Source organism: Cydia splendana, chromosome 26 (genome assembly GCF_910591565.1).
Source record: "Cydia splendana chromosome 26, ilCydSple1.2, whole genome shotgun sequence".
NCBI classification, from domain to species: domain Eukaryota; kingdom Metazoa; phylum Arthropoda; class Insecta; order Lepidoptera; family Tortricidae; genus Cydia; species Cydia splendana.
This window is the reverse complement of record NC_085985.1, coordinates 10,329,250-10,354,922: the sequence shown is the minus strand read 5'-3', so window position 1 is coordinate 10,354,922 and position 25,673 is coordinate 10,329,250. Positions and strand designations below refer to the sequence as shown.

The 25,673-nt window shown below is 43.9% G+C and overlaps 1 protein-coding gene across 1 annotated transcript in view; it reads right to left on the bottom strand.

Annotated features, from left to right (window-relative positions):
- The window catches only part of LOC134803416 (spectrin beta chain, non-erythrocytic 2), a 170,653-nt gene that overhangs the window by 1,850 nt on the left and 143,130 nt on the right, over nt 1–25,673 (bottom strand). The window contains exons 77-85 of the mRNA XM_063776235.1: nt 20,840–20,941; nt 18,984–19,092; nt 17,462–17,628; nt 16,353–16,573; nt 15,783–15,928; nt 13,438–13,516; nt 12,154–12,242; nt 9,433–9,738; nt 1,384–1,474 (exon numbers count right to left, since the gene is read on the bottom strand). Of these exons, the coding sequence (XP_063632305.1) occupies nt 1,384–1,474; nt 9,433–9,738; nt 12,154–12,242; nt 13,438–13,516; nt 15,783–15,928; nt 16,353–16,573; nt 17,462–17,628; nt 18,984–19,092; nt 20,840–20,941 (1,310 nt within the window). The remainder of the gene's footprint in view (nt 1–1,383; nt 1,475–9,432; nt 9,739–12,153; nt 12,243–13,437; nt 13,517–15,782; nt 15,929–16,352; nt 16,574–17,461; nt 17,629–18,983; nt 19,093–20,839; nt 20,942–25,673) is intronic.

Below are 25,673 nucleotides of genomic sequence, written 5' to 3'. Positions count from 1 at the left end.
TAAAACATAGATTGTACTCCTCAAACAGTGACACTTTGTTCAACAGCTTTTAAAAATTATGAAGTATTTAGACTCCCTATTTTTCATACAAAATAAATATTATCTTCAATGGACGCCATCGCCACGCCATATCATTGTGATTGACGTTGCTTGTCACGCCATAAACATAACAAAATTCGCAATACATTGCATCTTAGAATAAAGTTTAAAGTGTATTAAAAATCAAACCACAAGTTATTTTTAAAAGTCGCTGAACAAATGTTGGTCAGTATGAGGAGTACAGCCTACAGTTTAATTTTTTGCTCATATTACAGGCCACACCCGGTATATATTGGTTTGAAAGAAACGACACTACGGTGTTGCCACTTTTTAATTTCTACTCTTTTTTGCAAAGCTGTAGCTTTTGCCCGCGACTTTGTCTGCATGGAATAAGCGACAGCAGCTAAAATAGGTATAGCGCCTGGATAATGATAATAGCAATCATTCAATTCGCGCATTGCTTACTTCAATTACTAGGCAATGCATTAACCCTTTCAATTCCACCCCCCTTTGCACTCTCTTCAGGGATGATTTCCGAGATAAAAACTATCCTAATTCCTTCCCCAGGATTCAAACTATCTCTATGCCAAATTTCAACTAAATCGGTTCAGCGGCGTAAGCGTGAAAAGGTAACAGACAGACAGACAGACACACTTTCGCTTTATAATATTATTATAATATTAGTATGGATGTAAATAACCTTGTAGAGGTAGGGTTGTCACTGATATAAAAAATATTTCATTTTAATGATTTTGTTTCACTTTTTAATCCAGCTTTATTTAAGATTATAATAACTCGATTGTAGATCACTTACATAACACTACCCTTTCAGCTCAGTCTCTAGAAATGTTCCACCCTGTATAAATATGTATATTTTTGAAGTGAAAACTTCTTTAGCGGCGCTGTGCACTTTTTGAGGTGGGGAAAAAATGTTAAACTCGAGACAGCGTAAGGCGTAAGACGTAACCCTCTCTTTCTACCGCGCGGCGAAAATGTATGCCTGAGCCTGCTGTTTCGTTAAGGCGGCGCAGGGCGCTTGCGTGACGTCATGTGTGACGGACAATGTCATTGTGTTTTTCTTTTTTGATTTAAATGCCATCTAGTGAGTTTCCCTCAAACTGGTATTAATATAACTGTAGTACTCACAGTGATGTGCTTAGGGGTTTCAAGTAATGCGACGAAATAACGCTAGATGGCGTTAACCTCAATTATACATAGTGGTGCAGACATTTTGCACTAGATGGCGCTGTTATTAATATTTTGAGTTACAATGCCGCCGGCACTCCCGGAGTGCAATCCGTTGTATTTTTGTTTCCACGCCAGTGCAGTGTAGTGTTGCGTTACCTGGAGGCGGGGCGCTGGTCTAGCGCGGGGGAGCCGCCCGCCACGGACGCGGGGCGCTGCGAGCCCGCACCTGCGCCGGCGCCGCCGTACGCTGCAACACAACAACAGGTTAGTCTATAGGTAGTAAACGAACATGTCTATGTGTAGTGATACAAAAAGACAGGAAAAGGTCAGGCAGGTCAGTACTACTAGATCTACTGTAAAAGATTTTACAGTAGATCTAGTAGTACTGACCTGTAATAGTAGATACTATAGTTCGTTTTTTTAGCATTAGAAAAAAGGTAAACAATCTTGATGTCTTTTAATTGAAAACCACGCTTTAAAAATAAGTCACGGCAAATATGTAACAATTATGAATATAGTACAATCATTTATATCCTTCTGCGTTCATAAGTAATAGTTACTGATTTTTAAAAAGCGTTTTTCAATTAAAAAACATGTCAAGATCGCTTACCTTCTTTCTAATGCTAAAAAAAACGAACTATAAGGGCCGATACAGACGTACTGCAACTTGTATGGGAACTGCACGCCAACTGCAACGTCGGCGTGCAGTTCCCATACAAGTTGCAGTCGGGTCGCAGTCGGCCCTAAGCTAACTCTACACACAAATTGTAGTAACAAAATGTATAGGAGCCATTTAGTTTAAAGTTGTCCCCAACACTTTTTTTTCAAATTTGGGTTTTTTTATGTTATTTCTACTCCGAATCATGAGCTCTTTTGATCCTAATAGGAGAAAAAAAGTGTCCCAAAATGTCCATACAATTTTCGATCTTTCCATTCCGTGACCGCCATACAAAGTATATGAAAAATGGTAACGGAATGGAAATAAACACCTTGGGACACTTTTTTTCTCCTATTAGGATAGAAAGAGCTCGTGATTCTGAGTAGAGCATAAAAAATCCCAATTTTGAAAAAAAAGTGCAGGGGCCTTTAAATAAAATTGCCCACATTAGAAAAAAATGCACTATTTATAATCATATTAGCTTAAACGACTAAAGATCAAATTGCTGAAAACCAAAGCTGAAAAACAAAGCACAGACAAGCACACCGCCACCGCAACGAACACACAAACATACATATAGTTATAACGTATAATATATCTAGGCAGAGAGTTGGGGTGGCATGAAAATACGTTAACAAATTATATTTTCCTGCCGGCGTATTATGGATAGCTTTATCCATCTTTATCCACGTGATAAAATAACTGTCACTTTTTAACACCGTGGGATAGAAAGTGACGGACACCGTTTTATATACGTGTAAGATAAACGTACTAGTGCTCGACATGCTAATGCCCAATGGATGACACCTTGCTGTCACCTCTATTGACAATGACTTAAGTTTCAAGATGACATGTACTGGGACCTCGTCGAGCACCAGTACGTTTACCTTAATGTAAGTAAGAAAAAATATCCTAAAAAAATTTACGTATTTCCGTGCCACCCTGTATAAGTCTATAGAACATACATTGAACTCTATGAAGTACATAAAGAAGATGGCTGGATCCTGAATGCATGTAAATATATAAAAAGAATATATTATACTTAAATATTAAAGTAGGTATATTTAAGTAGCCGTAAGGCAAAAAAATGCTCCATACAAATTGATTAACCTCATGTCTGTGAAAAAGGATTTTTAGTCAAAATTTCACGATTTTTTCTGTTTTAAGGATGACTCACGCTAGACCGGGCCGAAGCTTCCGGCGCTTCGTTTTCCATGGAAAGCACCACGTGATCACCGATCAGCCGTCATAGAAAATGATATGCCGGACGCCTCGGCCCGGGCCCGGCCCGGTCTAGCGTGAGTCATCCGTTATACAGCACCACCGACGTTTAAATCCACGATTTTGAACCACACACAATATGAAAGGGTAACATTTTTGCCTTACTCCACAGTTTTCATCCTATACTCTGTATTTTTAGGTATTTAAATAAAAGTAAACAAAATCTACCCTCAAATGGCTCCTAAAGCCAGTTGAGGGTAGATGAAAACATTACATGATCAAATAATGTAGGTTAAAGCCATGTCGTTTAGTGATAGATCCAGGCGGTTTTTGTATTTGGTTGGTTAACCAATAAATGTTATAACTACCAGAAAATGTAAAAATTGTTTCTTTACTTTTATTTAAATACCTAAAGATACAGAGTATAGATCTGACGCGACAGCTGCCAGATGCATCGAGCTACGATGAAAACTGCACATTATACAACATCCTTGTAAATTAACTACGAGTACATATATGTATAACAGATTTATAAAAGAGGAAGAAAGAAGGCTCTATACACTACTTAAGCCTTTACCTCGTAAAGCCCACCGTGCCGAATTTTACTATTACTGAGCGTTTCTTTTATTTTTTACCATTTTTATATATTGTGACCTTTTTTGCCACTTTTGTGTTATTTATAGTCAACATCGCGAGCCCTTTTCATCCTAATAGGAGAAAAAAAGTGTTCTGGTAAAATTTCCATACATCACTTTCCTTTTTGTTACCGCCATATAAAGTTTATATGGAAATGGTAACACAATAGGAAAATAACTCTGGGACATTTTTTTATCCCATTAGGATCAAAAGAGCTCGAGATTCTGAGTGGAAATAACACAAAAGTGGCAAAAAAAGGTCACAATATATAAAAATGGCAAAAAATAAAAGAAACGCTCATTAAAAAAAAGAAATGCTACTTTGTTTTATGAAAGGATCTTATTTGATTGTAAAGTGTAATGCACATTGAGTGAGCCTTATGAGGTTCAAATATACTAATAATTAGCACTAATTAATAGGTACTAAAAAACAGAATGAACAATATGTTTAGAGGAGTTCTGCGTGGAATTCACATTAATGTAATACCTTACATAAGTAATCCCCATTTCTACAATGAAAACCAATTAGATGCATTCGGGTGATTAGGAATATGTACAGAATGTTAGGTAACTTCGAAAATCGCCCTTAATTCCATCAATTTAGAGTCCATTTTCGGATTACTTGACAATTTTGAGTATTCGTATTTACCCGAATATACCTTACCGATTTCTACAATTGGATTTAGGCCAAAGTTAATATTGTTCATATCTGATTAAATATTACAAAAATACTAGTTTGATTAAGTCTACAAAATGTTAGTAATAGAACTAAATCGTTAAACAACCATAATTTAGGCAAAACTGCCATTCAGTCTCCGGCATATCACAAAAAATAAAATAATAATATTAAAAAAATTGTGTTTCTGAGCGTTTCTTTTATTTTTTGCCATTTTTATATATTGTGACCTTTTTTGCCACTTTTGTGTTATTTCTAGTCAGGATCGGGAGCCCTTTTCATCCTTATAGGAGAAAAAAGTGTCCTAAAATTTCCATACATTTTTCAAACTTTCCTTTTTGTTACCGCCATATATGTAAGTATATAGGGAAATGGTAACACAATAGAAAAAAAACTCTGGGACATTTTTTTTATCCCATTAGGTTCGAAAGAGCTCGTGATTCTGAGTAGAAATAACACAAAAGTGGCATAAAAGGTCACAATATATAAAAATGGCAAAAAATAAAAGACGCTCTTCTCACTAATGGTTGGTACTATAGAATAATATTTTTATAAGCATATAAATATACCGGAAACTCAGATTATGGCAAGAAAAGGGTATCTAAGGCAAGCTTAAAAAGGGCTCCCGGCTACCACTCAGGCCTTCAATGTTTCATGTCATAAAGCAACAGGGAGACGAATATGTCAAGAAAAGACTTAGGTTGAAAAAAATTCATGTTATAAATTTCTAGTATCGTCACAGAATAAATAATAGTACTAGGTACAGAAGATTCATGCTCTAACAAAACGCGTCTGTTACGATCAGGACAGATATGGCCGCTAGGCGGCGACAGCGCAACGCGCGGTTTATGGCTAGCCACCAAAATTGGTGTGAGACGGATGTACTTGTAGCTACCTGTAGCAAAGCGACGAAATCGCGGAGTGAGCCACGCCTGGAATCGTTTTTTTGTGAAAAATTAACCTTTAACTTTATTTTTATTATTTTCTGATACAAGTACATACAAAGTCTTGGTTGGTGTGGTATAGTTAACCTTTTAAATGAAATAGCTGTCTAAAATAATAGTGTAATAAGTTTTTGGCAAAAATTTCATTTTTGGTACAAGCTTTTATCGCTGACTGTACTTTTCTTTCCACAGGCAACTAATACTCATCGAGACAATTCTAAAACCCCCAAACGCATTTAGGTTTCGTTGTTTTATCACAGAGTTCCTATGGCCACCTCCTGTCTCCATCATCAGATCAGCTCGATGGTACCATAATATTGCATTGTCACCCGACTTACATATGTATGCAAATTTTCAGCTTCATTGGAAGTCGGGAAATGGGTCTTTAACTTGCAAGATTTGACACGTACAAACATAGTTACATACTTACATATTTCATAAGAGCGTTTCTTTTATTTTTTGCCATTTTTATTTATTGTGACTTTTTTTGCCACGTTTGTGTTATTTCTACTCAGAATCACGAGCTCTTTCGATCCTAATGGGATAAAAAAATGTCCCAGAGTTTTTTTCCTATTATGTTACCATGTCCCCATACACTTTGTATGGCGGTAACAAAAAGGAAAGTTTGAAAAATGTATGGAAATTTTAGGACACTTTTTTTCGCGGGCTCGCGATCCTGACTAGAAATAACACAAAAGTGGCAAAAAAGGTCACAATATATAAAATGCTTGTATAAATACGTTAGCAAAAAGCTTGTAACAAGCGGACCCCATCATGTCGACTACGAAATAACTCGCGTTTTGGTAAGAAAACTGATATATGGAGTTACCACTCTTTCCTTTCTTATATTTCTCTATGTCTATACTGCTAAAAGCTTAATCAAAACCAAAATATTACTTTGTTAATCCGCGACAAGATAACGTCCTATAGTCAATCAGTGCTAACCCGTTATACTTACTTGCGTATTTGCCTGAAGATGCCTCGTAGAGAGGCGAAACACGTGTCGAGTATTATTCTTTTGGTGGTGGTTTGTTATATTTTTTTGCGGTGGGAGGGTGGGAACATTAATTGCATGTAAAAAACCGGGCAAATGCGAGTCGGACTCGCGCACGAAGGGTTCCGTACCACAATGCAAAAAACGGCAAAAAAAAAAACGGTCACCCATCCAAGTACTGACCCCGCCCGACGTTGCTTAACTTCGGTCAAAAATCACGTTTGTTGTATGGGAGCCCCACTTAAATCTTTATTTTATTCTGTTTTTAGTATTTGTTGTTATAGCGGCAACAGAAATACATCATCTGTGAAAATTTCAACTGTCTAGCTATCACGGTTCGTGAGATACAGCCTGGTGACAGACGGACGGACGGACGGACGGACGGACGGACGGACGGACGGACGGACAGCGGAGTCTTAGTAATAGGGTCCCGTTTTACCCTTTGGGTACGGAACCCTAAAAATACACAAGTATAACGGGTTAGCACTGATTGACTAGCACGTTATCTTTTCGCGGATTAGCAAAGTAATATTTTGGTTTTGATTAATATGGATTTCCGCAAAGTAACGCCTGATTCTATTCACTACTAAAAGCTTGGTACGTGTCATCTTTTCTTGACAATTGTCAACGTAGTTGATTTAATGAAAATGGCCAGGCATACTACTTCTCGGCGTCTGGTCGTGACAGTTTGGGTACATTTAAAATGGCAGTTGCACTTGTAAGTAGGGACACAGCTATACTACAGAATGAGAGAAGAATATCGTTATCTCATTCTAACAAATAGCTTTGTCCCTACAAGTAAAACTTACAAGTGCATCTCGGGCCTCACTTCAGTATGCATCATGCACAAAGCCCAGAAGAAATGCGAGAAGGCTAGGCAAAAAAGAAGAGGCATCTAACTGCACCACGAGCAATTTATTTTAGACATCATACTCGAGCGATCATCAGACCCACGTTCTTTCGAATTTTATAAAAAAAAATGGCTGTCTGTAAAGTCGGTTTACGGACGATAACGTCATAACAAAACATTACCATTACATTACGTAACGTTACCATGGAGATCTGTCCACAACGTTACCATGGAGATTTGTCCACAACGTGACACTTTTTCTTGCATGCTACCGGTGTTCATCGATTTATAAGACGTTATCAAGTCAAAAAAATCAAGTTTAATGAGTTGCAAAATTAACTATGCACCGATTTGAATACACAGTTAGAGAGTGTCATTATAACCGTCATATTTTTTATAAAAACTTGACAATAAAGACGACATCGTCGCACTAGGTAATTGCAAATGCCTTATTTATGTATTAAAAATAACGAAGCGATAAAATAAATGAAAGTAATCTTTCTCATAACCACGACCGACAATACATAAGACCTTTCAGAAACACTTGAATTTGATGAAACCTCTATTATAGTTCGTTTCTTTAGCATTAGAAATAAAGTAAGCGATCTTGACATTTCTTTTATTAAAAATCACAATTGAAAAATAAGTCAGAGCAAATATGCTAGAATTATAAATCATATACGATCTTTTACATGCTGTTGCTTTCATAAGTAATTAGAGTCTGTGCGGAAACAGAAGAGTCGTGGATTGTATGCGGCCCAATACATTCCACGACTCTTCTCTTTCCGAACAGACTCTATAAACTAATTTTTGACGTGATAACGTCTAATAAATCGATGAACACCGGTAGCACGCACGAAAAAGTGTCACGTTGTGGACGGATCTCCATGGTAACGTTGTGGACAGATCTCCGTGGTAACGTTACGTAATGCAATGGTAATGTTTTCTTATGACGTTATCACGCAAAATTATCGTCCGTAAACCGACTTTACAGACAACCATATATTTTTTTAAAGCGTTTGTCAAATATTTTAATAAAAAGACACGTCAAGTAATGTAATGTAATGTTTTCTTATGACGTTATCACGCAAAATTATCGTCCGTAAACCGACTTTACAGACAACCATTTTTTTAAAGCGTTTATCAAATATTTTAATAAAAAAACACGTCAAGTAATGTAATGTAATGTTTTCTTATGACGTTATCACGCAAAATTATCGTCCGTAAACCGACTTTACAGACAACCATATATTTTTTTAAAGCGTTTGTCAAATATTTTAATAAAAAGACACGTCAAGTAATGTAATGTAATGTTTTCTTATGACGTTATCACGCAAAATTATCGTCCGTAAACCGACTTTACAGACAACCATTTTTTTAAAGCGTTTATCAAATATTTTAATAAAAAGACACGTCAAGTAATGTAATGTAATGTTTTCTTATGACGTTATCACGCAAAATTATCGTCCGTAAACCGACTTTACAGACAACCATTTTTTTAAAGCGTTTATCAAATATTTTAATAAAAAAACACGTCAAGTAATGTAATGTTTTCTTATGACGTTATCACGCAAAATTATCGTCCGTAAACCGACTTTACAGACAACCATATTTGTTTTTAAAGCGGGTGTACTTTCGTTTGGGCCAAATACCTTTCGCCAAATTTCACTTCCCAAGAAACTTATCGCAATAGTTTCATTTCCCAAAGGAACCTTTAGCAAAGTTACACTTCGCATATAATTTATTTACCGTACCGACTTCTTTATAATAAAGTCCCAGCTCCCTTTATGCAAGTAAGTTATGCTTAATGATATAATGATACATTTGACTAAATAATACTTGGTAAAATGAAACTTGTCCAAGTAATTATTTGCTAAACAATAACTTGCCAAAAAAGACTATTGCTAACTGAAAAATTGCGATAAGTTGTTTTGCCAAACATTTTTTTGGGAAATGATAATTTGGGAAACATAGTTTGGGATGTGATACTTTGGGAAACGTTTTTGGCCCATTCGTTAGTAAACCTTTAAAGCGTTTATCAAATACATATTTGAATAAAAAGACACGTCAAGATTGTTACTACCCATGTAACTAAATAATGTAAGAAAGACAGGTTACTTTGCTTGCAACATAGTGTCGTCAAGATTGTTTACCTTCTTTCTAATGCTAAAACAAACTATAGTACCAAACTGCACGACCAGCACCCTACTCTTACAAGCCCACTAACCCAGCTCGCTCGCCGAGTAGAAGTGTGATGTCTCGACGCCCCAGTTGTTGTTGGCCCTCTCGTGGCCCCACTGGTTGCGGTTCTGGTCGCGCGCGCGCTGCTGGTAGCTGTTGACCAGCGCGGAGACAGGCTGGCGCTCGGCGGCGCCGTGTTGGCGCTCGGTGGCGCCGTGTTGGCGCTCGACGGCGCTATGTTGGCGCTCGACGGCGCTATGTTGGCGCTCCGCGGCGCCATGTTGGCGCTCCGGCAGCGCGGGCGGGCGCTCCGGGGGCCCGGACAGCGGCAACGGCGGCGCGCCGTCGGCTACTAAGTTTTTAGGTTGTGTTTTAGCGCGTATACTTCAATATTACGCCGTGTACGATTGAAATTAACCCTTTAACGGGAATAATCATTGTGGGATATATCCTTAAAATCCTTAATGGTTCCAAATATGTAGTGTTTAATATTTCAGTATATGCGCTTTAAAAACTAAAAACATATAGATGTCGTAGGCCGATCGTAAGATCAGGCAGATCGTAATGTTCCTGTGTAATGTTTTGACGATAGTCACATTAAACCAATATATAGGTAGGATAGGTTCGTTAGGTTGCTTCAGATGCCCGAAGGGCTAACTGCCCAGAAATAGATTTTCACGTTTCACGATATGCCTGATCTTACGATCGGCCGCCGACATAGATAAGCAGTATAAAATAAAAAGAAAACAAACGAAACATAAAGCTCTCATAAGCTCGACGACACAAAAGCAAAAAAATTAACTGAAAATTAATATTTCAATTCAATTAGTATTGTGTTCTTTTAATATTTTTGGTGGCAGCCATTTTAAAATGCCTGTCAAACACAACAAAATGTGCTGGTAGTTTTAACTCTTTCCTGTAATGAAATAGTATTTTATCATCGTTCACACGGTCCCTGGCAAACAAAAAGTCAATCCTTATATTAGGTCATTACCTATGAAATTGGCGTTTTGTTCGGAGAATTTCAACGAAACACGAATTTCCATACAATTAATTTTGCGGATATTTTTTTGATGGCTAATTCAAACCAAACAAAATTTTTCCAGTAATTTTTGACACCTTTAAGGTATGTTTTCAATATCTCCATTTCTTGAAAATTGGTACCATTAGAAAAATATAAGTAATTTTAATACTCGAATCGACAGCACATGAAAAGACCTATTTTCAAGGCTTAATTCTGAACACTTAACAATAAAAAATAACAATTAATTGTATGTAAAATCGTTGTTTATTGAGTGCACTGTAGTTTTATTGTAATTGTGTATGTACTTTTGTAAAAAAAAAAAACTAGGATCAGACTTATATCTATGAACAAAAACGCCAATTTCATAGGTAAGGACCTAATATTACGAGTAGATAAATACAGTCAGCAGCAGAAGTTGGTAAGCGGGTGAGGTGTTCAAAATGATCTTGACGCGACTTTATTGTTAAGAGCGTAGGAGCGTGACAAGGTAATTTTGAACACCTCGCCCGCTTAGCAACCTCTGCTGCATATAGCCAATAACTTTTCGAAGGGCCACACGTGCATAGAGTAATTATAAGTAAAGAGTGGTAACTCCGTACATCAGTTTTCTTACCAAAACGCGCGTTATTTCGTAGTCGACATCTAGCGTCAAGTAGCGGAATATATCAGTACTGCTAGTCGACAATAGATGTCGCGGCGAACAAAAACTCTAATGCACAACGATTTTCAGCTAATATTATAACCGGATTACTCGAAACTCTATTTTCAACTCCTTCTGCTTCTAGTATTAGTTGTAAATTGTTTTAGCAGTACATTTTTCGTGAGAAGCGACACTTGTGCCGTCTGGTGTCAAGTAGCGGTACTGATAGTTCCACTACTTGACGTTAGATGTCGACTACGAAATAACGCGCGTTTTGGTAAGAAAACTGATGTATGGAATTACCACTCTTTATTTAATCCCTCTCCGAATCGCTAAACTTAAGTGGCAGTGGGCGGGGCACATTGCCCGTAGAACCGATGGCCGTTGGGGCGGAAAGGTTCTCGAGTGGCGACCACGTACCGGAAGGCGCAGCGTGGGTGACCCCCCACAAGGTGGACTGACGACCTGGTAAAGGTCGCGGGAGTCCGCTGGATGCGGGTGGCGCAAGACCGGTCATTGTGGCACTCTTTGGGGGAGGCATATGTCCAGCAGTGGACGTCCTCTGGCTGATATGATGATGATGATGATGATTTACTTATATTACTCTATGCTACGAGTATATTCATCTCTAGTTCTTGTTAACACGTGTGTGTATCAGGGATGTTGCGGATGCAGATTTTTTGACATCCGCGGATGCGGATATTTAAAGGCTCACATCCGCGGATGCGGATGCCAAGATTATGTACTTAAAAAACGTCAAATACTACATTTTTAGTATTTCTTATTAAAAAGAAACGATACGTTTAGTATTTGAGCAAGAATATGGGTGCGTTATATTTAATAAACAGTAACTTGGCCGACTTTTCTGGATCTAGACGATTTCGTTATAGGCAGTGGTTATAGGTAATGACGAAATTACCTAGCACTTACGCCGCCGCGACTTGTTCGACATCCGTATCCACATAAGCTCCGCATCGATTTTATGCGGATGCGGATGCAGATGCGGGTGTTGAAAATAATGCGGAAGTTCCGCTGTTGCGGATGCGAATATTCGCAACATCCCTGGTGTGTATGTGTGTGTGTGTGTGTGTGTGTGTACTTACCGTCGCGTTGAGACTTGATGAACTCGGAGTTGACGTCGCGACCGTTGGAAAACCGCGAGCGACCCCACGACGACGACGTTTCAGAGTTTCTGCAACACAAACAAAAACATCACCTATGTGATTAACTAAAGGACCATGGGCAACTTTGTATGGAGCCTGGACCCAACGCCAACAGAAATGATGAGTAAGATCATTAGATAGGTATTTCTATGTACTTCATTTTTTTTTTGGGGACCAAGCGGAATTCCATTGCAGAACTGATTGTGAGATATTGGTATTTTAGCCAAAATGTCGTCACCCTTATTACCTAGAGAATAGAGTCCAAGTAAGTAAATTAATTGCTGCAGGGTAGATGTTCCCGCACCGCCGGGCGAGCACACTGAATGATTTGCCGCGCTCGCCCGGCGGTGGACTCTATTGCCTAGGTAATAAGGGTGACGACATTTTGACTAAAATACCAATATCTCACAATCAGTTCTGCAATGGAATTCCGCTTGGTGCCCATAGAACGAAATGAAGTACAGAGAAATACCTATCTAATGACCTAACTATATATATAAGTATGTATTTATCTATATAAGTATGTATATCGTCTCCTAGCACCCATAGTACAAGCTTTGCTTAGTTTGGGGCTAGGTTGATCTGTGTAAGATGTCCCCTAATATTTATTTATTTATTTATTTAACTCTCATTTCTGTTGGTTATGGGAAACATTGTCTATGGAAATATAGTTTTAAAAAGTATATGTGACAGGCCACCTGTTTGTTTCATATTTGTCTATTGCTAAACATATCTATAGTCTAGTATAGCCTGTATCTTTAGGTATTTAACAAAGAGTAAACACCATCTACCCTCAAATGGCTTCTTAAGCCAGTTGAGGGTAGATGAAAACATTACATGATCAAATAATGTAGGTTAAAGTCAGGTCGTTCAGTGACAGATCCAGGCGGCTTTATATTTGGTTGGTTAATCAATAAATGTTATAACTACCCGAAAATGTACGAATTATTTGTTTACTTTTATTTCAGTACCTAAAGATACAGAGTCAGGCGTGGCTCAATCCGCGATTTCGTCGCTTTGCTACAGGTAGCTAAAAGTACATCCGTTCGGTCCCAATTTTGGGGTTTGCCATAAGCCGTGCGTGGCGCTGTCGCCACCTAGCGGCCATATCTGTGCTGATCGTAACAGACGCGTTTTGTTAGAGAGTGAGTCTTCTGTACCTAGTACTATTATTTATTCTGTGACAGAGTGTAGTGACCGTATGTAAGTTAGTGACGATATTACCTCATAACGACGTCGGAGTCATCCTCCTGGCTGGCGCCGGGCGGCTTGCGCGGCGGCAAGGACGGTAACACTGAAGATTCTGCAATACATAATCATATTTTATTTATAATTTTAAACTTTCTCGTTTTGAACACATATTAACTCACATTTCTGTGGCCCTAGTGAAAAAGGGTACAAGTCTTCCGCGGCTTAGGTGTAAAAGGGCATAAGTGTTACGTGGGACTTACACCCTTCTACACCTGCGCTGCCCAAGACTTGTACCCTTTTTCACTAGAGCTACAGATTTATAGACGGGTCTAACGCGAATTTTATTCAATTACCTTGATTTACCGACGTTCACGTTAGACCCGTCTATAAATTTGAGTTAATATATTATATTTAAAGGCTCCAAATCTCATAGCAAAAGCGCTGGTGGCCTAGCGGTAAGAGCGTGCGACTTTCAATCCGGACGTCGCGGGTTCAAACCCCGGCTCGTACCAATGAGTTTTTCGGAACTTATGTACGAGATATCATTTGATGTTTACCGGTTGCTTTTCGGTGAAGGAAAAAATCGTGAGAAAACCGGACTAATCCCAATAAGGCCTAGTTTCCCCTCTGGGTTGGAAGGTCAGATGATTTAGATTTTAGATTTAGATATTAATTCTCATAATATTAAATTACATTATAAATTATGCTAGACTAATCTACATGAATTTATATTATGGTCGTCATTCATATTTACATAATATTATTTAATAAATACAAATTAAAAAAATGTAGTTCCTTACAAGGGTGCCTGGGTTTAACTCCGGCCAGTAACCGTATCGCACGTTTCTGGAGTATTAATACGTGATTTGCATCCGTGGAATTGCCCCAAATAACCGTACCATATGACATCAAGGAGTGAAAATGCGAGAAATATACGGCCTTCAGTGACTTCCTAGATATCAGTGGTTGTAGTTTTTTTATAGCGTAAATAGCACTACTCAACCTATTACATAGCCCGTCAACATGGCACGTCCAATGCAGATTCGAGTCAAGTGTAAAACTAGAAATTTGGTCTCGTTACACCGCATGGCAGTCGCTTTCGTAAAAACTAGTGCCTACGTCAATTCTTGGGATTAGTTGTCAAGCGGACTCCAGGCTCCCAAAAATGCCAGGATAACTTTTTTTTTTTTTTTTGCTTGCATCGCCTGCAGGGCCTGATTATGCCGGCCAAGCGCGTCAAAAATCCGCCAGCTGTGACGCCGGCAGTGTGTTGGAGCCTTTACGATGAAATTACGCGTAGTATACTTCTAATAGTATTGATTGGCAGCGCCATCTCTCTCGCTAACTCGGTATCACCTGAGACGATCCAGTTAGAATGTCCGAACCATACTGTTCTACCTTAGGGATGGCCAGGGGGCGCCATAAGCCTTCAGTAAGAAGTGCATATACTTGGAAAAATTCGACCTATGCCGCTGTGGCCGAATGGCACAGGCACCTGCCGCGATAGCAGAGGACGCTGGTTCGATTCCAGCCTGGGGCACTGGAGGCCTTGGCCACTTTTTCTTAGTATATGACATTTATTTCAGTTTACGCATAGTATGTTCTAAATACAAACAGGGAGGTCAACTATTGTTACCTATATTCCTCTCCTGTGTGTCGACGCTCCTGCGGTCCTGGCTGGCCCGCTTGGCCTGGCAGTGACGGTGTAGCAGGGAGTGTACTATGTTACCTATATTCCTCTCCTGTGTGTCGACGCTCCTGCGGTCCTGGCTGGCCCGGTTGGCCTGGCAGTGGCGGTGTAGCAGGGAGTGTACTATGTTACCTATATTCCTCTCCTGTGTGTCGACGCTTCTGCGGTCCTGGCTGGCCGGCTTGGCCTGGCAGTGGCGGTGTAGCAGGGAGTGTACTATGTTACCTATATTCCTCTCCTGTGTGTCGTCGCTCCTGCGGTCCTGGCTGGCCGGCTTGGCCTGGCAGTGGCGGTGTAGCAGGGAGTGTACTATGTTACCTATATTCCTCTCCTGTGTGTCGACGCTTCTGCGGTCCTGGCTGGCCCGCTTGGCCTGGCAGTGGCGGTGTAGCAGGGAGTGTACTATGTTACCTATATTCCTCTCCTGTGTCGTCGCTCCTGCGGTCCTGGCTGGCCGGCTTGGCCTGGCAGTGCCGGTGTAGCAGGGAGTGTACTATGTTACCTATATTCCTCTCCTGTGTGTCGCCGCTCCTGCGGCCCTGGCTGGCCCGCTTGGCCTGGCAGTGGCGGTGTAGCAGGGAGTGTACTATGTTACCTATATTCCTCTCCTGTGTGTCGCCGCTCCTGCGGTCCTGGCTGGCCCGCTTGGCCTGGCAGTGGCGGTGTAGCAGGGAGTGTACTATGTTACCTATATTCCTCTCCTGTGTGTCGACGCTCCTGCGGTCCAGGCTGGCCTGCTTGGCCTGGCTGTCGCGGTGCTCCTGCAGGATCTCGGCCTGCGTGCGCGAGCGCCGCTGCGGCTCCGGCGACTCGTTCGAGGACGATGACGCGCTCCTACACAAAACATATAAATAAACATTAGTATGACAACATATCAGAAAAACGATAAACTTGAATTAAATGTACGCGGTAATATATTAACTCGTTCATAGGCACTTTTCGCTACATACGGGTTTTTCCGCGTTATTGGCTACGCTCGTATCACGTAGCTCGCGATGAAATTTTAACCTTTTGGACGCCAATGACCGATATATCCACACCGCAGATTCAACGCCAAAGACTGATTAATAGGTCACAGACCACAGAGCAACATAGACCTACGTGCATATGCATAAAGTTCAATTTCAGTTTTGACACTTCGGTGACAAAGGCAATTGGTCTCACTCATATAAATTGATCCTAAAAACAAACCAGATCGATTGATAACATAAATGAAAATTTGTCATCTAGCCTGATAAAACTATATTTTCGGACTAACCTCTGCAACCTCCTCTTGAGTTCGGCGTTGGGCGAATCAGGCGGCGCGTACGGCGTGAGCTGTAGCTCCGGCGGCAGCGCGGCGTGGAACGACAGCTTGGCCACCCACTCCTGCATGAGCGCGGGGGTTGGGCAGCCGAACAGGTACTCGGCGCCGTCCGCGCACGACAGCCGGAACACGTTCGCGCGCTTCGTGTAGTCGCCGGCCGGGTCGCAGCGGGCCTAAGGGGAAATGCGTACTTAGTTCTGCTAATATTACAAATCCATTCTAATCCATACTATATATCCATGACGGGACGACCTAGACACCTTTCTCAGTAACTGGCCAGAGCAGGCGCTATGTCGGGAGTCGTGGAAGACAAGGGGAGAGGCTTTTGCCCAGCAGTGGGTCACCTTAATAGGCTAGCACAAAAAAATCCATACTATCTATACTTAATATTATAAAGGCGAAAGTGTGTCTATCTGTCTGTCTGTTACCTCTTCACGCTTAAGCCGCTGAACGGCGTTTAGTTTAATTATTGGCATAGAGATAGTTTAAGTCCTGGGGAAGGACATAGGATAGTTTTTATGTCGGAAATCATCCCTGAAGAGAGTGCAAAGGGGTGTGGAATTGAAAGAGTTAATGAATTGCCTAATAATTGAAGTAAGCAATGCGCGAATTAAATGATTGCTATTAGCATTATCCAGGCGCTATACCTACTTTAGCTGCTGTCACGAATTCCACAAAGACGAAGTCGCGGGCAAAAGCTAGTATTACAGATTCGGGAGTAACTCTGTCTGTCTGTTACCTCTTCACGCTTAAACCGCTGAACCGACAAATATGACATTTGCCATGGAGATAGTTTAAGGGCCGGGAATAGACATAGGATCATTCCAAGTAGACGAAGTCACAGAATAAATAATAGTACTAGGTACAGAAGACTCACTCTTTAACAAAACGCGTGTGTTACGATCTGGACAGGTATGGCCGCTAGGTGGCGACAGTGCCACCAAAATTGGTGAGGAACGGATGTACTTGTAGCTACTTGTTGCAAAGCGACGAAATCGCAGAGTGAGCCACGCCTGACGAACTTGCGGGCAAAAGATAGTAAAAAAAGAAGGTATACTCACATTGAGGATGGCCTGCGGTGGCGCGGCGGCCTTGGCGGCGCTGAAGTCCAGCTCGTCCCTGAAGAAGCACAGCAGCTGTCCGCACAGCACGCAGTAGTAGGAGCGCCACGAGCGCACGGTGGCGCGCTTGCCGCCCACGCCCGACTCCTGCTTGCGCTCCAGGTACCCTGCACGGTTACAAAAAAAATAAAAAAAAAATAAAGCGTTTATTCTCAAGCTTACTTACAACTAAATACATGCATTCTTCTGCCAAACCACAGAGCGGTTTTTTGGCAGACGAGGCTCCTATAAGATTATGAGTAAGTCTAAATCAGGGATGTTGCAAATATCCGCATAAAATCGATGCGGAGCTTAATGCGGATGTCGAACAAGTCGGCACAGGAACGTCTTAGCGGCGGCGTGCTAGGTAATTTCGACATTAACTATAACGAAATCGTCTAGATTCTGAAAAGTCAGCCAAGTTACTGTTTATTACATACAACGCACTTATATTCTTGCTCAAATACTAAACGTATCGTTTTTATTAAATAAAAATTACTAAAATGTAATTCGACGTTTTTTAACTACCTAATCTTGACATCCGCATCCGCGGATGTGAGCCTTTAAATATCCGCCTCCGCGGATCTCAAAAAATCTGCACCCCCAACATCCCTGGTCTAAATCCCCCCATGTAAGTTCTTACTTGCACTCTTGTAAGTAAATGTAAACACCTCGTATCAGATTGTAAAATGTAAACACCTTGTGTAAGTGAGTGCAAATGCAAACCCCTCCTGTGAGTGTAATACCCACATTAGTGAAAGTGTAAACTCCTCGTGTAAGTAAGTGTAAACCACTTATTTATGTAAATATAAATTAGTAAACAAAAGTATAGTTAAGCCCTCATGTGTAAGTGTAAACCCCTTGCGAGTGTACACCCTGCGTGTAAGTGCATATAAAAAAAACCGGGCAAGTGCGAGTCGGACTCGCGCACGAAGGGTTCCGTACCATAATGCAAAAAAAAACGAAAAAAAAAAGCAAAAAAAAAAACGGTCACCCATCCAAGTACTGACCACTCCCGACGTTGCTTAACTTTGGTCAAAAATCACGTTTGTTGTATGGGAGCCCCATTTAAAGCTTTATTTTATTCTGTTTTTAGTATTTGTTGTTATAGCGGCAACAGAAATACATCATCTGTGAAAATTTCAACTGTCTAGCTATCACGGTTCGTGAGATACAGCCTGGTGACAGACGGACGGACGGACGGACGGACGGACGGACGGACGGACGGACGGACGGACGGACGGACAGCGAAGTCTTAGTAATAGGGTCCCGTTTTACCCTTTGGGTACGGAACCCTAAAAACAGTGTAAGGGCTGATTTAGACGGCGCGCGAACTAGCATGCTATTTTAGTTACATTGCGGACTGTTGGTTAAATACGTCCAATTCAACCGACCGATCAAAACCCGCAATGTAATGAAACTCGCATGCGAGTTCTCGCATCGTCTAAATGATCCCTAAATATAAAAGCGCGCATTAGGTTACCTTCTATCTCCACGGGGGGCAGCTCGACGTCGCCGCGCCGGTGGCGCCGGAAGCTCTGCGTGCGGCGCCGCGTGGTGAACGACGGCGTGCGCTTCGGCGTCTTCATCACCTGACACACACAACACACACTGCTAAGCGAATGGCGTCAAAATGTCACGTATGTGTTACGGGACAAGGCATACGAAAGGATCATTTTAACAATTATTAATTAAAACTTTTTAGCGCCATAGAAATAAAACACGACTTGGAAACCGCTTTTGTTTTTATTTTTATTTTATTTATTTCCACACATACAAATATCATTACAGGCAGAACCCAATGCGATATTGTTGCAAAAAAAAAAACTCAAACATAAACAGACAAACAAAAACAAGTACATACTACCTATATCTAACAAAAACATTTTTTTTTTTTTTTTACATAACATACTAATCTATTCACTATTATAACAAAGAGTTAATAATGCGTCTTTTGTGAATTCACTCATCGTACATGAGAATAGGTCTATATGCGTGGCTATGAGGTTCAGGGTACGCACGGCGCGCGTCATCGGCGCCTCGCGCAGCAGGTTGGTGCGCGCGCGCGGCACAGCCAGCAGCCCGGGCTGCCGGCGCGCCACGCAAGCGCGCGGAACACAAATACCCACCGACCCCAATATATCCGCATTGTATATCTTTCCTCTAAGCAGCTTAAAGATATATGTAACGAGTGCTAGCTCCCTTCTGACTTTCAGCTGATTGTATCCGACCATGCCTAAAATAAACAATGTCGGATACATCAGCGGATAAAACGGGTAGACACCGTATTGCCTCATATACATATACCTAATAAACTTATTCTGTATCCGCTCTAACATAAAAATATACTTTGCTTCGTGTGGAGCCCATATTTCAGCATTGTATTCCAGCTGGCTTCTAACCAATGCATTATACAAAGATGTTATAGCCTTCATATTTGTGAATCCATTAGCCATCCTTAGTACAAAACCTAGATTCCTGAATGCTTTTTTACAAATATTCGAAATGTGATTTCGAAACGTTAACTCAGTGTTAAAACTAACTCCTAGATCCCTTACTTCTGTGACTCTAATCATTACATCTCCATCTACCTTATAACTATTTTGAATGGGAGTACGCGCCCGAGAGAAAGAGATAGTCATACATTTTTTGATATTAAATTGTAAAAGATTTTTCTTGCTCCACTGTACGACTCTGTCGATATCCGCCTGCAAAGTTTTACAGTCATCCTCACTATTTACCGCCAGGGACAACTTAAGGTCATCTGCGAATAATAAACACTTTGCATCTTTTACTGTTTTAGGCAAGTCGTTTATCATTAATAAAAATTCAAGAGGCCCTAAATTACTGCCCTGGCTTACGCCTGATCTAGTAAAATAAGGTTTCGATCTGTGCCCTTCATATTCTACATATTGCTGTCTGTCCCTGATATAGTCTGCAAAAATAGTCTGCTGTTTGTTTTAGTTTACTTTTCAATACGTGAATAAAGAACATTAATAGATGAATATCGGTATGGAGACATGGGGCTCCGTGGAAGGTTATGATAGTTTTATGAATCATCCCTTAAGGGGGAGTTACAATTTGGTATAAAGATAGTTTTAGTCCCGGGGAAGGACATAGGACAGTTTTTATGTCGGAAATCATCCCTGAAGAGAGTTCAAAGGGGGGTGGAATTGAAAGAGTTAATGCATTGCCTAATAATTGAAGTAAGCAATGCGCGAATCGAATGATTGCTATTAGCATTATCCAGGCGCTATACCTACTTTAGCTGCTGTCACTAATTCTACGCAGACGAAGTCGCGGGCAAAAGCTAGTAATAAAATGTGTAGTGTCACTCACGCTCATGCTCTCGGCGCGCTTGACGGGCTCGCCGCGCGGCAGGCGCTCGAACTGCGGCGCGGGGGACAGCGTCTCCTCCGGGGACGCCGGCGCCGGCGCCGCCTCCGCCGGGCCCGTGCTCACCTGCAAGACCACACAAGCGTTACGACAAGCCCAACGAAAAGTGAAAATAAATCGGGACCAAGGCTCGGAACCGGTTTTTTCGAAAACCCTATAATAGCCCAATTTTTTTAAATTATTTTTGCTCTTTACGTACGACTGAGTCATGTATTTAGGTAACAACTTTGTGTTATTAGATAGTTACATTTAAAATAAAATAATAAACCAATGAACGAAAAAGAACGTAATAATACCGGTATTTTTTGTATGAAGAAAAACCGGTTCCGAGTAGGGAATGCAATCTCGCACCAAGATTGGCGATTCGAAATCTCGCACAAAAAATCTGAACCGAGATAGGGTGTTTCGAGATCTCGACCGTCACACTTTCGAGATCTGTTCCGTTCGTTGACTACACCAGCCAGCAGTTACTGCAGCAAGGACGCAGAGGCGTTGGTCACCAAGGAGAGGGAGGGACGGAGAGGCTCATCGAGCTTGCTCAAACGCACGCGCTGGGACGATACAGGCCGTCGGTCAGAGGCGTATGCTAGGGTGTGCTAACGACCTCCGTCCAGACAAACCTGTTCCGAGCCGGGACGTATATTCGGGCCTACTCGTGTACTCCTCCCATCATCTGCCGCCCCGGAATGCTCAACAGACCCTCCTGCCCGAGACACCGGCGAGCCAATAATACAGGTGGGGAGTGTGGGGCGTGTGCAGTCAGAAGGATTGGGATTGACGGGAGTGGAAGAACCAGACCGAATATCGTGCCCAGTGTATATGGAAGATAGATAAATATTTAGTGTAAATATATAGGACAGTGAGTGCGATTAAGTTGTCTTCAATATTTAATATTTTTGTAAAGCGGCAGGGCTTTCTCCAGTATAGGGTTTATCACGTAGGTTGTGTTATCACAGGACTGTCGTTCTCGTCAGGCTCGGATTCTGTGTCTGTCTCTGGTTGGTCGTAAATCTCAGCTACTTTTTTCTTGATTAAGTCTCTATCCTGAGCTATGGATTCCCAATAGGATTGGTTCTTTCGAGTCACACTTTCGAGATCGAGATTAATCTCGACGAGATCGAGATTTGACAAAGTAATTAAAAATGTTTTATTTTGACCAAAAATCTCAAAGCTCCGTATATAATAATAATTCCGTATATAATACTACTTATTTAGAGTACGTCATGTTTTATTTTGAAGATAAAAACAACAAATTAATCAACATTTTATAAAAAAACAACTTTATTAAAAAAACAAATACGATTGTAGAGTCAGACCGTGAAAAGTCTGCAGCGATTTTGATAGCCCACGCAGTGCAAGTGTCATTTCAAATGTCAAACTTCTATGAAATTATGACGTATAAATAACACTTACGCTGCGTGGGCTATCAAATCCGCTGCAGACTTTTCTTGGTGCTACTCTAGCTCTAATTTGCATGTAATTATGAAAAAGTGGTAATAATGATTTTTAATTTTAAAAAATTGTAAGCAGAGACAGTAACATGCTTAGTTGATATTTTTGACAAGCACTCAGCAACTTGCAAAAAAATGTAGGGTAAGCGAGCAAACATTATAAATAATTGTGACTCGGTACGTCAAGTTCGTCCGATTTTTCCGCACAGAGCGCGCCACAGTGCTTTTATCGTCAGTTCAAGCCGGCCGCACACAATAGCACTGTTTGAACAACATGAACCTAAGGTCAAAAAGATTACTCAAAACAAAGTAATTCACACGGATGAATCTTTCAATCTCGTTCGAGATCTCGAAAATATTAATCAAGATCTTGACCGAGATTGCTAAAATCGAGATTTCCTGTTAACGAGATTGAATCTCGAAAATTTGTGCGAGTTCGAGATCGCATTCCCTAGTTCCGAGCCTCGATCGGGATGACAGATGCTACGAAGTCACGGGAATAGTTCCTCACTTATTGACAGACAAGGGTTACTCCAGCGGCCGGCGCCCCCGGTGCTATTACAGAGAAACAGTGTAAAATGGGCGTACCTGTGTTTCTAATATGGGAGCGGTGTCCCTCCTCCGGAGCTCGGCGATGCGCTCCACCTCGCGCTGGCGCTGCCGCTGCGCGCGCTCCGCGGCCTGCGCGGCCGCCGTGCTAGCGCGCGCGGCCTGCTCCGACTCCTGCTGCTGTTTGTATGTAAGTACCTGTGTTTCTAATATGGGAGCGGTGTCCCTCCTCCGGAGCTCGGCGATGCGCTCCACCTCGCGCTGGCGCTGCCGCTGCGCGCGCTCCGCGGCCTGCGCGGCCGCCGTGCTAGCGCGCGCGGCCTGCTCCGACTCCTGCTGCTGTTTGTATGTAAGTACCTGTGTTTCTAATATGGGAGCGGTGTCCCTCCTCCGGAGCTCGGCGATGCGCTCCACCTCGCGCTGGCGCTGCCGCTGCGCGCGCTCCGCGGCCTGCGCGGCCGCCGTGCTAGCGCGCGCGGCCTGCTCCGACTCCTGCTGCTGTTTGTATGTAAGTACCTGTGTTTCTAATATGGGAGCGGTGTCCCTCCTCCGGAGCTCGGCGATGCGCTCCACCTCGCGCTGGCGCTGCCGCTGCGCGCGCTCCGCGGCCTGCGCGGCCGCCGTGCTAGCGCGCGCGGCCTGCTCCGACTCCTGCTGCTGTTTGTATGTAAGTACCTGTGTTTCTAATATGGGAGCGGTGTCCCTCCTCCGGAGCTCGGCGATGCGCTCCACCTCGCGCTGGCGCTGCCGCTGCGCGCGCTCCGCGGCCTGCGCGGCCGCCGTGCTAGCGCGCGCGGCCTGCTCCGACTCCTGCTGCTGTTTGTATGTAAGTACCTGTGTTTCTAATATGGGAGCGGTGTCCCTCCTCCGGAGCTCGGCGATGCGCTCCACCTCGCGCTGGCGCTGCCGCTGCGCGCGCTCCGCGGCCTGCGCGGCCGCCGTGCTAGCGCGCGCGGCCTGCTCCGACTCCTGCTGCTGTTTGTATGTAAGTACCTGTGTTTCTAATATGGGAGCGGTGTCCCTCCTCCGGAGCTCGGCGATGCGCTCCACCTCGCGCTGGCGCTGCCGCTGCGCGCGCTCCGCGGCCTGCGCGGCCGCCGTGCTAGCGCGCGCGGCCTGCTCCGACTCCTGCTGCTGTTTGTATGTAAGTACCTGTGTTTCTAATATGGGAGCGGTGTCCCTCCTCCGGAGCTCGGCGATGCGCTCCACCTCGCGCTGGCGCTGCCGCTGCGCGCGCTCCGCGGCCTGCGCGGCCGCCGTGCTAGCGCGCGCGGCCTGCTCCGACTCCTGCTGCTGTTTGTATGTAAGTACCTGTGTTTCTAATATGGGAGCGGTGTCCCTCCTCCGGAGCTCGGCGATGCGCTCCACCTCGCGCTGGCGCTGCCGCTGCGCGCGCTCCGCGGCCTGCGCGGCCGCCGTGCTAGCGCGCGCGGCCTGCTCCGACTCCTGCTGCTGTTTGTATGTAAGTACCTGTGTTTCTAATATGGGAGCGGTGTCCCTCCTCCGGAGCTCGGCGATGCGCTCCACCTCGCGCTGGCGCTGCCGCTGCGCGCGCTCCGCGGCCTGCGCGGCCGCCGTGCTAGCGCGCGCGGCCTGCTCCGACTCCTGCTGCTGTTTGTATGTAAGTACCTGTGTTTCTAATATGGGAGCGGTGTCCCTCCTCCGGAGCTCGGCGATGCGCTCCACCTCGCGCTGGCGCTGCCGCTGCGCGCGCTCCGCGGCCTGCGCGGCCGCCGTGCTAGCGCGCGCGGCCTGCTCCGACTCCTGCTGCTGTTTGTATGTAAGTACCTGTGTTTCTAATATGGGAGCGGTGTCCCTCCTCCGGAGCTCGGCGATGCGCTCCACCTCGCGCTGGCGCTGCCGCTGCGCGCGCTCCGCGGCCTGCGCGGCCGCCGTGCTAGCGCGCGCGGCCTGCTCCGACTCCTGCTGCTGTTTGTATGTAAGTACCTGTGTTTCTAATATGGGAGCGGTGTCCCTCCTCCGGAGCTCGGCGATGCGCTCCACCTCGCGCTGGCGCTGCCGCTGCGCGCGCTCCGCGGCCTGCGCGGCCGCCGTGCTAGCGCGCGCGGCCTGCTCCGACTCCTGCTGCTGTTTGTATGTAAGTACCTGTGTTTCTAATATGGGAGCGGTGTCCCTCCTCCGGAGCTCGGCGATGCGCTCCACCTCGCGCTGGCGCTGCCGCTGCGCGCGCTCCGCGGCCTGCGCGGCCGCCGTGCTAGCGCGCGCGGCCTGCTCCGACTCCTGCTGCTGTTTGTATGTAAGTACCTGTGTTTCTAATATGGGAGCGGTGTCCCTCCTCCGGAGCTCGGCGATGCGCTCCACCTCGCGCTGGCGCTGCCGCTGCGCGCGCTCCGCGGCCTGCGCGGCCGCCGTGCTAGCGCGCGCGGCCTGCTCCGACTCCTGCTGCTGTTTGTATGTAAGTACCTGTGTTTCTAATATGGGAGCGGTGTCCCTCCTCCGGAGCTCGGCGATGCGCTCCACCTCGCGCTGGCGCTGCCGCTGCGCGCGCTCCGCGGCCTGCGCGGCCGCCGTGCTAGCGCGCGCGGCCTGCTCCGACTCCTGCTGCTGTTTGTATGTAAGTACCTGTGTTTCTAATATGGGAGCGGTGTCCCTCCTCCGGAGCTCGGCGATGCGCTCCACCTCGCGCTGGCGCTGCCGCTGCGCGCGCTCCGCGGCCTGCGCGGCCGCCGTGCTAGCGCGCGCGGCCTGCTCCGACTCCTGCTGCTGTTTGTATGTAAGTACCTGTGTTTCTAATATGGGAGCGGTGTCCCTCCTCC